The sequence below is a fragment of the Sinohyriopsis cumingii genome, chromosome 19 (genome assembly GCF_028554795.1).
Source record: "Sinohyriopsis cumingii isolate HCF-2022 chromosome 19, ASM2855479v2, whole genome shotgun sequence".
In the NCBI taxonomy this organism is placed as follows: Eukaryota; Metazoa; Mollusca; class Bivalvia; order Unionida; family Unionidae; genus Sinohyriopsis; species Sinohyriopsis cumingii.
The window spans coordinates 41,322,305-41,337,198 of record NC_142979.1 but is presented as its reverse complement, the minus strand read 5'-3'; the positions used below and the strand labels follow the sequence as shown (position 1 = coordinate 41,337,198).

The 14,894-nt window shown below is 32.6% G+C and overlaps 1 protein-coding gene across 3 annotated transcripts in view; it reads right to left on the bottom strand.

Annotated features, from left to right (window-relative positions):
• Nucleotides 1-14,894, bottom strand: part of LOC149775558 (protein yippee-like 1) — an 87,732-nt gene that overhangs the window by 21,822 nt on the left and 51,016 nt on the right. For all 3 annotated transcript variants that reach the window (XM_089943949.1, XM_089943951.1, XM_089943950.1), the window contains exon 4: nucleotides 10,370-10,478. In XM_089943949.1, coding sequence (XP_089800075.1) covers nucleotides 10,370-10,478 — 109 coding nt within the window. The remainder of the gene's footprint in view (nucleotides 1-10,369; nucleotides 10,479-14,894) is intronic.

Sequence of the window (14,894 nt, the reverse complement as noted above, 5' to 3'; positions counted from 1 at the left end):
TCTGCATGCTTTTACTGCGATCACATAAATCAGACATTTTAAAATTAAAAGTGCTTAACTTTAAGATTTACCCTGGTTAATGCATGCCCTAACCCACTGGCTTTAATCAGGATACATTTTATTTATAGATGCTAAAAAGTTATGACTGTATGGATGTATTGCAATTAAATAATTTTCAATTCCTGTGCCATGATGGAAAGGAATTTGGCTGGAATTTACCACAAATTTCATGGAACTAGTAGTTTGGGGACTAAATAAAATCTCATGGGGACTTATAACCAGCAAGTTACCCAAGATAGTGAATATATATTTGTGAGGCATCAATACCTGCTTAAATTTCATCCAATCTGATTGCTGGATTTGATCCTTAAAACAAATGTTCTATTGGTGAAATGCAAGCCATTATTTCATACGCAGTTTTTTCCTACATCAGTCAGACCTACAGCGTATTTGGTAATAACCTGCCACATTTTTATTTTCATCTTTGACTATTCATAGACCTAGAGTTAAGATGACTTCATGGGCTTTGAAAACATGCATTTTCCATCCTTCAATTTATGATGTTCAAATACTAAATTTGCAATCCTGTTAAATTATTTAATACACTGCATCCGAAATTATGCAGACACTGTACAGTTAGGACTGATCTAGATACATGATTATTTCTTATTTGCTAAATTACATGTTCATCTATACTTAATTACTGTATTGGTGAGACATTCATAATTGCATTGCATACATGTAATAGTCTAATTCTCATCACCATTTGTTCAAATAAGATATTTAGAAACAGCTAATAATCTGTTCATTTAATTCAAATGAGTTTAGAAACAGCTAATAATCTATTCATTTAATACAAATGAGTTTAGAAAACAGATGATAATGCATTCATTTAATTCAAATGAGTTTAGAAACAGCAAATAATACATTCATTTAATTCAAATGAGTTTAGAAACAGCTAATAATACATTCATTTAATTCAAATGAGTTTAGAAACAGCTAATAATATATTCATTTAATTCAAATGAGTTTAGAAAACAGATGATAATGCATTCTTTTAATTCAAATGAGTTTAGAAACAGCTAATAATACATTCATTTAATTCAAATGAGTTTAGAAACAGCTAATAATATATTCATGTAATTCTACTGAGTTTAGAAATCAGATGATAATGCATTAATTTAATTCAAATGAGTTTAGAAAACAGATGATAATGCATTCATTTAATTCAAATGAGTTTAGAAACAGCTAATAATATATTCATTTAATTCAAATGAGTTTAGAAAACAGACGATAATGCATTTATTTAATTCAAATGAATTTAGAAACAGCTGATATTGCATTCATTTAATTCAAATGAGTTTAGAAAACAGCTGATAATGCATTAATTTAATTCAAATGAGTTAAGAAAACAGATGATAATGCATTAATTCAAATGAGTTTAGAAACAGCTAATAATACATTCATTTAATTCAAACGAGTTTAGAAACAGCTGATAATGCATTCATTTAATTCAAATGAGTTTAGAAACAGCTGATATTGCATTCAATTCAAAAGAGTTTAGAAACGGCTGATATTGCATTCATTTAATTCAAATGAGTTTAGAAAACAGCTGATAATGCATTCAATTCAAATGAGTTTAGAAACGGTTGATATTGCATTCATTTAATTCAAATGAGTTTAGAAACAGCAAATAATACATTCATTTAATTCAAATGAGTTTAGAAACAGCTAATAATACATTCATTTAATTCAAATGAGTTTAGAAACAGCTAATAATATATTCATTTAATTCAAATGAGTTTAGAAACAGCTAATAATACATTCATTTAATTCAAATGAGTTTAGAAACAGCTGATAATGCATTCAATTCAAATGAGTTTAGAAATGGCTGATATTGCATTCATTTAATTCAAATGAGTTTAGAAACAGCAAATAATACATTCATTTAATTCAAATGAGTTTAGAAACAGCTAATAATACATTCATTTAATTCAAATGAGTTTAGAAACAGCTAATAATATATTCATTTAATTCAAATGAGTTTAGAAACAGCTAATAATACATTCATTTAATTCAAATGAGTTTAGAAACAGCTGATAATGCATTCAATTCAAATGAGTTTAGAAATGGCTGATATTGCATTCATTTAATTCAAATGAGTTTAGAAACAGCAAATAATACATTCATTTAATTCAAATGAGTTTAGAAACAGCTAATAATACATTCATTTAATTCAAATGAGTTTAGAAACAGCTAATAATATATTCATTTAATTCAAATGAGTTTAGAAACAGCTAATAATACATTCATTCAATTCAAATGAGTTTAGAAACAGCTGATAATGCATTCAATTCAAATGAGTTTAAAAAACAGATGATATTGCATTCATTTAATTCAAATGAGTTTAGAAACAGCTGATAATGCATTCATTTAATTCAAATGAGTTTAGAACAGCTAATATTACATTCAATTCAAATGAGTTTAGAAACGGCTGATATTGCATTCATTTAATTCAAATGAGTTTAGAAACAGCTGATTATACTGCATTCATTTAATTCAAATGAGTTAAGAAAGAGTTGATTATACTGCATTCATTTAATTCAAATGAGTTAAGAAAGAGTTGATTATACTGCATTCATTTAATTCAAATGGAGAATTTAGAAACATATGATAATACATTCATTTAATTCACACAAGTTTAAAAACAGTTGATAATATATTCATTTAATTCAAATGAGAAATTTATAAACAGTTGATAGTGCATTCATTTTATTCGCATGATGCATTCAGAACTGGCTGATAAATCATTTATTTAATTCAAATGACTTAAGAAACAGCTGATATTGCATTCATTTAATCAAGTTCCTGCAACAGAGTGAAATATTGGTCAGATACATTATTGTGTTGGCTTGTAATATATCAGGTACACCCACATTCATTATTGTAATGCGATCATGTATACCTAAATTCTTTATTTTATTTCATGTCATCTACACCTAAATTCATTAATGTATTGGCTTGAGTATCATGTACACCCAAATTCATTATTGTATTGGCTTGCATATCATGCACACCCACCCAAATGCATTATTGCATTGGCTTGCATGTCTTGTACACCCAAATGCATTATTGTATTGGCTTGCATATCATGTACACCCAAATGCAGTATTGTATTGGCTTGCATATCATGCACACCCTAATTCATTATTGTATTGCATAGCATGTACACCCAAATGTATTACTGTAGTGCATATCATGTACACCTAAATTCATTATTGTATTGCATATCATGTATACCCATTTTCATTATTGTATTGCAAATCATGTACACCCAAATTCATTACTGTATTGCATATCATGTACACCCAAATGCATTATTGTATTGCATAGCATGTACACCCAAATGTAGCTTGCAAATCAAGTACACTCAAATTTATTATTGTATTGCACATCGTGTACACCTGAATTCATTACTGTATTGTATATCATGTACACCCAAATGCATTATTGTATTGCATATCATGTACACCCAAATGCATTATTGGCTTGCATATCATGTACACCCAAATGCATTACTGTACTGCATATCATGTACACTCAAATGCATTATTGGCTTGCATATCATGTACACCCAAATGCATTACTCTACTGCATATCATGTACACTCAAATGCATTACTGTACTGCATATCATGTACACTCAAATGCATTATTGTATTGCATATCATGTACACCCATATGTATTATTGGCTTGCATATCATGCGCACTCAAATGCATTATTGGCTTGCATATCATGTACACCCAAATGCATTATTGTACTGCATATCATGTACACCCAAATGCATTATTGGCTTGCATATCATGTACACCCAAATGCATTATTGTATTGCATATCATGTACAACCAAATGCATTATTGTACTGCATATCATGTACATTCAAATGCATTATTGGCTTGCATATCATGTACAACAAAATTCATTATTGTATTAGCTTGCACGATGCAGACCCAGATTCATACAGCCAACTCAAATGTTGTATGTACAATATACCCCGTGTCATGCAGTTTGAAGTTTTAGCACATACTCTGATTTGCTGACACATTAAGGTTAATTGTTTGTCAATTGCTGAAACATTTGATTTAAAGATTTATTTTTACACCACTATGGGTCTAAAACCATTAACAAATTTACAGACTGGTGTGTATATTTTTCTCAGTCATATCTGAATATCTACCCATAGGTTGGTGTGTATATTTTTCTCAAAGTCATATCTGAATATCTACCCATAGGTTGGTGTGTATATTTTTCTCAAAGTCATATCTGAATATCTATCCACATGCTGATGTGTATTGTTTTGTTCTGTTCTAAACATGATATCACATCCATATTGCAGTAAATGTCATTATGTAGAAAATTATGGGAAAAAGTATGTTGTCATGAACTCTCTCTCTTTCTCTCTCTCTCTAAAATGTAGGTAAATGTGCAGTTAAAAATTCATCAAATTTGAACATTTACTCCTATTAAATACATTGGAAATACTGGAGAGACAATTTTCTTTTATATGACAGAATTACAGAGGCGGACCTCACTAAGATGGGTCACACCTGGAGTCAGTTCAAGGGGATGGCACAGGACAGAAGCCTAGGGCGATCTTTTGTGGGTGGCCTATACCCTGGCAGGGGTGACGGGCAAAACTGAATTGAATATGGTAAATGATGAAAATGAATTTAGATTTTTAAAATCACACAGAACAATAACGTTCAAATATAAAGTAAATAATGAAAATGAATTCAGATTATAAAAATCACACAGAACAAAATTATTAAAATATATAGTAAATAACGAAAATTAATTCAGCATATAAAAAATCACACAGAACAGCAATTTTCAACTATACAGTAAATAATGAAAATGAATTCTGAATTATGGAGATAAATGCAGAATCAGTTTAGAAGGCTGTCAGATTTTGTACAACCTACTCCAGTAACCCAACACTTTTGACTGAGGCTTGACAATTCATCACATAAACTCTGAATTAAACATTATACTGTGAGATACTTTTAAAACATGTAGTTCTACTAAGAAATCAAATTAAAACCAACTTATCTTAAAACTTAATAAAATCAAGCAAGAGTGTGGTCACTTTGAACCAACAGACAAATTGTCATATGATCAAAAATTACTTGGCAATATCTCAGTATGGATTAGTGCTGCTTGAAAAATGATTAGTCTTAACAAATATGGCCCATTCCACAGTACTCCATCATTTGTGGAAAAGATAGTGAAAAACAAGAATGTCAATCCTAACAACCAAAACGAAGGTAAATATCAAATTTTTCTTTTTACCCTTCGTTCGATAAATCATGTGACCTAGGACAGGAGTTCATTTTGTTCTCTTAAAGAGTACACTTAAATCTTTGATAGTATAAATTTTGTTCTATCAGCACACTTATCTTAGTGTACACCTTGTTCTACGACATAGTTGTTGTTGTGGGGTTTAACGCCATTTTTCAGCACATGATAGGCTATGCATGGTGGTCAGTATCGATGGTGGAGGAAGAACCCAGGAAAACCCTGTGAAGAACCACCGACCCATGAGAAGCTACTGGTAAGCTTTCTCACATACCCACACTGGCCGAATACTAGACTTGAACAAACATAGACAGAGTTGAGATGGCAGTGATCTGAAACGGAGAGCGTTTTAGACCACTCTGACACTCGAGGCCCCACCTACGACATAGTACACTTATCTCAGTTCTGTGACAGAGTACACTTATCTTAAATAGTGTACACCTTGTTCTATGACAGTATACTTTTATCTTTGATAGTGTACACCTTGTATTCAGACAGAGTATGCTTTTATATTTGATAGTTTACACTTTGTTCTGACAGAGTAAACTTTTATCTTTGATATTGTACACCTTGTTTTCTGACAGAGTATGCTTTTATCTCTGACAGCTTATACTTTGTTCTATGACAGAGTAAACTTTTATCTTTGATATTGTACACCTTGTTTTCTGACAGTATGCTTTTATCTTTGATAGTTTACACTTTGTTCTATGACAGAGTATACTTTTATCTTTGATATTATACACCTTGTTTTCTCACAGAGTATGCTTTTATCTTTGATAGTTTACACTTTGTTCTATGACAGTAAACTTCTATCTTTGATATTGTACACCTTGTTCTGACAGTATACTTTTATCTCTGATATTGTACGCCTTGTTCTCTGACAAGGTATACTTTTATCTTTGACAGTGTACACCATGTTCTTTGACAGAGCACACTTTAATCTTTCAGTCAATGTTTCCCTTTACCCTCATTTGCGCTTCAGAGACCCCCAAATTTTGTATTTGACCCCCTGTTTTGATACCCAAGTTTGTTTTTTACTCAGTCTGACCCCCAGTTCTCACACCAAGGAGATTTTTGACTCCTAGTCTTGCACCCCTAGGGGATACACTGTCAGTGTTATCTTATAACACCCTGAAAGAAGTGTATTGACCAAATCCTCTGGATCATCCCCCCTTCTCAGTGCAGACGGGAACACACTAATTACTGACAAAGAAATGATTCTTCAATGATGGCATGCAGGCATGAATCCAGGACAATGGAGAGACACTGTTCAGTCTATTGTTCTCCGCCATGCGGACTAATCCTTTGTGAGATGGAGATGTTTGAGTCGGCATCTGGTACCGTACAGATGGAAAACTGTTCCCCAGCATCCACACCATCCTGATGCAGTCCCAGCTATGCTAGGGATATGTTGTACGCAATCCAGACCACTGGCTGCCCAAGAGACTCTCTTCTATGGCGAGCTACAGCAAGGACAGCCATCCCCCAGAGGCCAGAAGAAATGCTTCAAAGACAATCTTTAAGATGCACTGAAAGCGTTCAACATAAATCCAGACTCTTGGGAGCAAACAGCAAGTGATCGAGTCACTTAGCGTTCCTCCATGCACAAAGGCCCCAAGTTGTGTGAACCTAGCAGGACAGCAGCTGCAAGAGCTGAAGAGGCAAGCGTGTACCATCAACCCTCCTGGAGATGTCCCACACATCTTTTGTCCCATATGTAAATGAACATCGGTGCACAGATTGGCCTCATCAGCCACCTGTGCATGCACAGAACAGAACCAGCCATTCCAACCTTCAGATGACTAGAGTGGTCCTAGCCAACTAGACGGACACATAACACCAACAACAACACTTTTATCTTTCAGTGTACACCTTGTTCTATGACAGTACACTTTCATCTTTGATAATGTACACATTTGACAGAGAACACTTTTATCTTTCATAATGTACACCAATATGAGAAAGTACTCTTTGTCCTATGATAAGTACCGGTACACTTTGACCTATGACAGAGTACACACAGTCCTATATTATACAACATACTTTGTCATATGTTACAATACACTTAATCCAATGATAGAATACATTCTGTCATGTGATAGAGTACACTTTATCCTTAGAATATATTTTGTTATATGACAAAGTACACTTTGTTTTATGACAGAGTATACACTTTGTCCTATGATACAGGATACTTTGTTGTATGAATGAGTACACTTTACCTACAATACAGTAGACTTTGTTGCATGATAGAGTAAATTCTGTCATACGACAGAGTCTATTTTGTTTTATGATAGAGTACACTTTGTCATATGATACAGAATACTTTGTTGTATGAATGAGTACACTTTACCTACAATACAGTAGACTCTGTTGCATGATAGAGTAAATTCTGTCATACGACAGAGTCTATTTTGTTTTATGATAGAGTACACTTTGTCATATGATACAGAATACTTTGTTGTATGAATGAGTACACTTTACCTACAATACAGTAGACTTTGTTGCATGATAGAGTAAATTCTGTCATATGATAGAGTCTATTTTGTTTTATGACAGAGTATACACTTTGTCATATGATACAGGATACTTTGTTGTATGAATGAGTACACTTTACCTACAATACAGTAGACTTTGTTGCATGATAGAGTAAATTCTGTCATATGATAGAGTCTATTTTGTTTTATGATAGAGTACACTTTGTCATATGATACAGGATACTTTGTTGTATGAATGAGTACACTTTACCTACAATACAGTAGACTTTGTTGCATGATAGAGTAAATTCTGTCATATGATAGAGTCTATTTTGTTTTATGATAGAGTACACTTTGTCCTATGATACAGGATACTTTGTTGTATGAATGAGTACACTTTACCTACAATAAGTAGACTTTGTTGCATGATAGAGTAAATTCTGTCATACGACAGAGTCTATTTTGTTTTATGATAGAGTACACTTTGTCATATGATACAGAATACTTTGTTGTATGAATGAGTACACTTTACCTACAATACAGTAGACTTTGTTGCATGATAGAGTAAATTCTGTCATATGATAGAGTCTATTTTGTTTTATGACAGAGTATACACTTTGTCATATGATACAGGATACTTTGTTGTATGAATGAGTACACTTTACCTACAATACAGTAGACTTTGTTGCATGATAGAGTAAATTCTGTCATATGATAGAGTCTATTTTGTTTTATGATAGAGTACACTTTGTCATATGATACAGGATACTTTGTTGTATGAATGAGTACACTTTACCTACAATACAGTAGACTTTGTTGCATGATAGAGTAAATTCTGTCATACGACAGAGTCTATTTTGTTTTATGATAGAGTACACTTTGTCATATGATACAGAATACTTTGTTGTATGAATGAGTACACTTTACCTACAATACAGTAGACTTTGTTGCATGATAGAGTAAATTCTGTCATACGACAGAGTCTATTTTGTTTTATGATAGAGTACACTTTGTCCTATGATACAGAATACTTTGTTGTATGAATGAGTACACTTTACCTACAATACAGTAGACTTTGTTGCATGATAGAGTAAATTCTGTCATACGACAGAGTCTATTTTGTTTTATGATAGAGTACACTTTGTCATATGATACAGGATACTTTGTTGTATGAATGAGTACACTTTACCTACAATACAGTAGACTTTGTTGCATGATAGAGTAAATTCTGTCATACGACAGAGTCTATTTTGTTTTATGATAGAGTACACTTTGTCCTATGATACAGGATACTTTGTTGTATGAATGAGTACACTTTACCTACAATACAGTAGACTTTGTTGCATGATAGAGTAAATTCTGTCATACGATAGAGTCTATTTTGTTTTATGATAGAGTACACTTTGTCATATGATACAGAATACTTTGTTGTATGAATGAGTACACTTTACCTACAATACAGTAGACTTTGTTGCATGATAGAGTAAATTCTGTCATATGATAGAGTCTATTTTGTTTTATGATAGAGTACACTTTGTCATATGATACAGGATACTTTGTTGTATGAATGAGTACACTTTACCTACAATACAGTAGACTTTGTTGCATGATAGAGTAAATTCTGTCATATGATAGAGTCTATTTTGTTTTATGATAGAGTACACTTTGTCATATGATACAGGATACTTTGTTGTATGAATGAGTACACTTTACCTACAATACAGTAGACTTTGTTGCATGATAGAGTAAATTCTGTCATACGACAGAGTCTATTTTGTTTTATGATAGAGTACACTTTGTCATATGATACAGGATACTTTGTTGTATGAATGAGTACACTTTACCTACAATACAGTAGACTTTGTTGCATGATAGAGTAAATTCTGTCATACGACAGAGTCTATTTTGTTTTATGATAGAGTACACTTTGTCCTATGATACAGAATACTTTGTTGTATGAATGAGTACACTTTACCTACAATACAGTAGACTCTGTTGCATGATAGAGTAAATTCTGTCATATGATAGAGTCTATTTTGTTTTATGATAGAGTACACTTTGTCCTATGATACAGGATACTTTGTTGTATGAATGAGTACACTTTACCTACAATACAGTAGACTTTGTTGCATGATAGAGTAAATTCTGTCATATGATAGAGTCTATTTTGTTTTATGATAGAGTACACTTTGTCCTATGATACAGGATACTTTGTTGTATGAATGAGTACACTTTACCTACAATACAGTAGACTTTGTTGCATGATAGAGTAAATTCTGTCATATGATAGAGTCTATTTTGTTTTATGATAGAGTACACTTTGTCCTATGATACAGAATACTTTGTTGTATGAATGAGTACACTTTACCTACAATACAGTAGACTTTGTTGCATGATAGAGTAAATTCTGTCATATGATAGAGTCTATTTTGTTTTATGATAGAGTACACTTTGTCCTATAATAAAGCACACTTCCAAATGGCATACTCATCAAGGTTCACCTTGATGCTACAATTTGGATGTTGTAATAACTTACATATTTCCATCCCAATGTTGTTTTGCAGCATTCACAGAAAATGTCTGCCACAGCATGCAAACCCGTCAAAAGGACTCTTTCTTCTGCTGGGCCACAGCCCACATTCACCCTGAAAAGTAAAAAAATAAATAAGGTCACACATGTATAATAATCCAAGTGTCAAACAATAGGTCACAGCCATATAAGGCTGCTGTTTTCTGGCATAAGAATGGACTTGAAAATCCCTGAACAGTTACTTGGGGGTTTAAGGACTACTTAGGCCCCAAAATCAGGGTCCAGGTTGCAAGAAACAAAGGGAGGAAAGGTTTATAAAATTTGGTGGGTCAAAACAGTATATTATATATGAACGATTCATCTTAACAGCAATGAAAGAACTCTAACAAAACAAAAAGTCCTATCTTCTGATACTATTTGTGTCAATCTACACAAACGCAATCACCAGCTTTATGATCATCATCTTATCCTTGTGCCTTTCTGGAGTTGTACTGTGTTCCATTAGTGCCCCGACACTCAGTATAATGAGGCATTCACACTGTGAGCATAAATGACTTCATTTTTCTGATTTATTAATATTATTATTATTTTTTGGGGAGCATATTCAGGTTTGATACTGGAACTCTGGAATTGTGTTTCCTGTTGAAATACAACTTGTTTTATGATGAGATAAAAAAACATAACTTTTAAAAAATAAACGTAGGAATGAGCAATTTTATCAGGATTTCAAATGTGAAAAATGATGTGTACTATGGAGGCACAACTTTGAGATTCCGAAAATAGTTTTGGGTTACGACTATCCAAGTACTGTTTTCTTCATTATGAAGTTTTTCCATTTTAAGACTGATTTATTGATTTCATTCTATCAAGTCCATACTCTTACTGAATTTTATTGGATTCAGTCTGACAGCCATTCAACACATTCCAGGTTTTGTGGTTTCCATATGAGAGGATAAGAAAGAAAATGGAACTTTCCTATCATTCATAAAAAATCGCTGATAAGAAGTTTAATAGTATTAAAAAATTTTATATACTAGCTTGGCACAGATAGAGTCCAAAATGATATATAGTCTTTTTAATTAAACCCCACCCCCAAACCAAATGGCAATATCAGTATATTCTAGACTAAAGTGTGAACACAGTTGATGTTTAACTCATTAACCCCGGGCGCCGCATTTACGTGGCAGGAGGTAGTAGCCTAGGCGAGCTTTGTAGCATCAAGATCATGTATGATACACTAAAGTGCGTGGTATTATAGAAAGGTAGACAGATGTAGCTCTACAATGATACCAAATAATCTGAAGTTCCAGTTGCACTACAAAATAGAGGGATAAGCCTAATATTTTGGACCCGATTTTTTCCCACCCAAAATTCGTCTGTGGTTGGAAACCGATTTTGTATCCAGATTTTAGACTTTTGGTCTCAGATCAAAGGTAGACTGGTCTGACCTGCACACAGACAGATGAACCTTATCAAGAAGTAGGATAAGATGGGCATCTGGAATAAAGAGTAGTCTCAATATGAAAATGATGGGTATGTAAAGCAAAGAAAAAAAGAACTTTTACCCTTTCGCTCATGCGCAATGAAATAGCCAATGAAAAACAATGTTTCTATCACAACCAGGAATTAGGTTAATTGAAAATCACTTGCAAGTCGATATATTAGGATTTATTCAGAAACAGCCCACAAAATGTGTTTCCTATTCGCATTTCAGGCAAAAATTACAAAAACCTCCAGGGCTTGATGAGTTAATGTATCTCTGAATAAAACGCATTTAAACAAGTTTTACGAATCGTTCATTCAGAGGGACTTCAAGATCAAAACTTTGTATTGGCAAATAATACAAATCTGTCAAGGAAGGCTCCCAACCATGGCATCATACTGAGCATTGGGTAATTAAAAAAATCTTGAGAAGTGACTAAATTTTTTGGTAGCACCACCTGTTGGAATGGTAAGTGGCTAAGATCCCTCCAACTAATACCCATGCATGACTAGCACTCTTGAGAAGGAGATTAAACTTTCAAAATTGTTCACATTTACAAACTACCTTCAATTCCATCTCAAAGGTCTATCTTCAAGCGTTAAGGAAAACAAGCTGAGCCGTATTAGTAGTGACGGGAATCATCAGAATTAAAAGCTTTTGAATTTAAAAAGCAATGATCATGCCCCAGCAAAAACAAATTGATGACTTCATGAACATTCATAAACTGTTCATCAACATTCTTGAAATGTTCAAGATCAGTTAGTTCATCATTTGAGTTCATGAACACTTCAAGAAATCTGATGAACACACTGATGATCTTTTATGAACTATTATAATATCCCTGAAGTTTCTGAAATGTGAACTTGGTTTATGGACAATTCAAGTACATGTACTCTGATGCACCACCAAAATATTTCTAAAACAATGTATATGAAATTTCTATATCATTATATTCATAACATGTTTATGAAAATTCATCATACAAACTTCTCACAATATTAGTGAAATATAAATAAAGGTAAATATTTTTTTTATTTTATTAAATTATATGATATTGTATAAATGTTCAGATGATTTTTATTCAGTACTTGTGTACTTAACCTCAGATTAGTTCTGGATTAATATGGTAAATTTTTTCTTCTGGCCAGCATAAACAAAATGTATTTTCTATAAAAGCTTTCAATGAGTTTATTTTAAAGTTTTTTGTCCATTACTGTCATAAACTGCATATTCTATTGACTCAGTCACTGGTTGCCAATTAGCCGTGAAAACCGAAATATGTAAACAATGACTATCCTGAAAGGATGACTGTGAAAGAAGATTGGTTAATATACGTGTGAGATTTCAGCAGCTGAGCCTCCTTTTCACCACAAACGAAGAGCATACAAGTGGTTCTGCAACAAGGATATACCTCGAAACAAAAACCGTGGACTCCCGTGGAATGGACAGATGAGAATATTTTCAATATTGTTTATTTTTTAATTAAGTAGAAGTGCAGAAAAGCAATTATGAAGAATATGAAGGAAATGATTTGGTGAGAGCAACTTTAGGTGGAAAAGAAAAAGTCGGATGTTTTATCAATAGAAAATGGTGAGAGAAAAAATTTAAAGGATGAAATAATTGTTATCTGTACTAAAAATATATATATACACATATAAGGTTATTTAGTGTAAGGATGCTGTCTTATTTTACTGATTAAAACATCCGACTCTGTGACTTTACCTATGATGGCTAATTCAGCTTCAGTTAAAATAAAACTAGTGACAAATTTCTCCAATAAAATACTCAGTAAGTTATTGTATGTATGAAGTGTAAGGGATTAAATAATTCTGAGTTGGATCATAATTATTCCAGTAAATAAAGTGAGGTACAAAAATAATGTGCTAAAAGCTGAAGACAATGCTGATCAGAGGTTATCTTTAATTAACTAACATTGTCTTTCTTTCAGATCAGACAGCAGAAAAGTAAACTATTAGAAGATGAAGTCTCTAGGTTAAGGAGGAAATTTTGAAAACTGGAGAAACCTTAGGTGGCCAAGATGGAAGAGACCTTAAATAGTGACTGCTGCAGCAGTGTTAAAGATCCAAAAGGTAACTGGATGGAACAGTTTAAGTTGCAGATGGAGACATTCAGTAATGACAATGGGTGGGATTTGATTAAATTAATGGACTTGAACATCTTCACAAATAAGTTATCCGACAGGTCAGTCTCTGGGAAAAAGATTGGTCAAGTCAGGAGAGATCCCAGTGGAAAGACAGCCCCTTGACAATGAAATATGCTTCAACAGTTGATTGAACACAACTGCCCCAATATCTCTTGAAAAATTTTCAAAGATAAATTTCAAAATATACAAAAAGTGTTGCTAAGAGTAAGAAAAAAGAACATTGCTTATCAGTTTACATGTTCTTTGTTGCAAATTGGAAATTTATCTGACATTAACTACCATTTTTAAGATAATATGTTACATTTTATAGTTTTAAAAACCCCACATCTAAGGATATTTTATGATTCAGGATGAAATAGGTATTTGTGAGTTTGTCAGATAATCAAATTTTTTTTGTGCAACTGTTCAAGAAGTCATGAATCATTCATGAGAAACTTTGTTCATTATAAATCATGAATATGTTCATGCACTTGTTTGTGAATGATGATGACCCAACTTTTATGAACTATTCATGAATTCAGTTCATGAATATTTCATGAACTGTTCAAGAACAGTTTATGATGTGTCGGTTCATGAACAGTTCATGAATTCATAATTTCATGAACTGACCATTTTCAGTTCATGCACATTCATATTTAGTTCATAAACCTGTTGATGAACTTTCATGAATGGTTCATAAACTGTTCAAGAACAGTTCATGAATTATTCATGATCATTTCATAGGGTCAATCCTGAAACACTGAATTTAAAGAGCAATGATTATAACTGATCAAAATTCTGAGCATATTTTTCAAAAGCAGTTAAGTTGTTTGTAGCCAAAATGGTCAAAACTGTGTATCTACATCTTTTGAGTAAAGGAATGGTTTTTGTCTGTTATATATTGC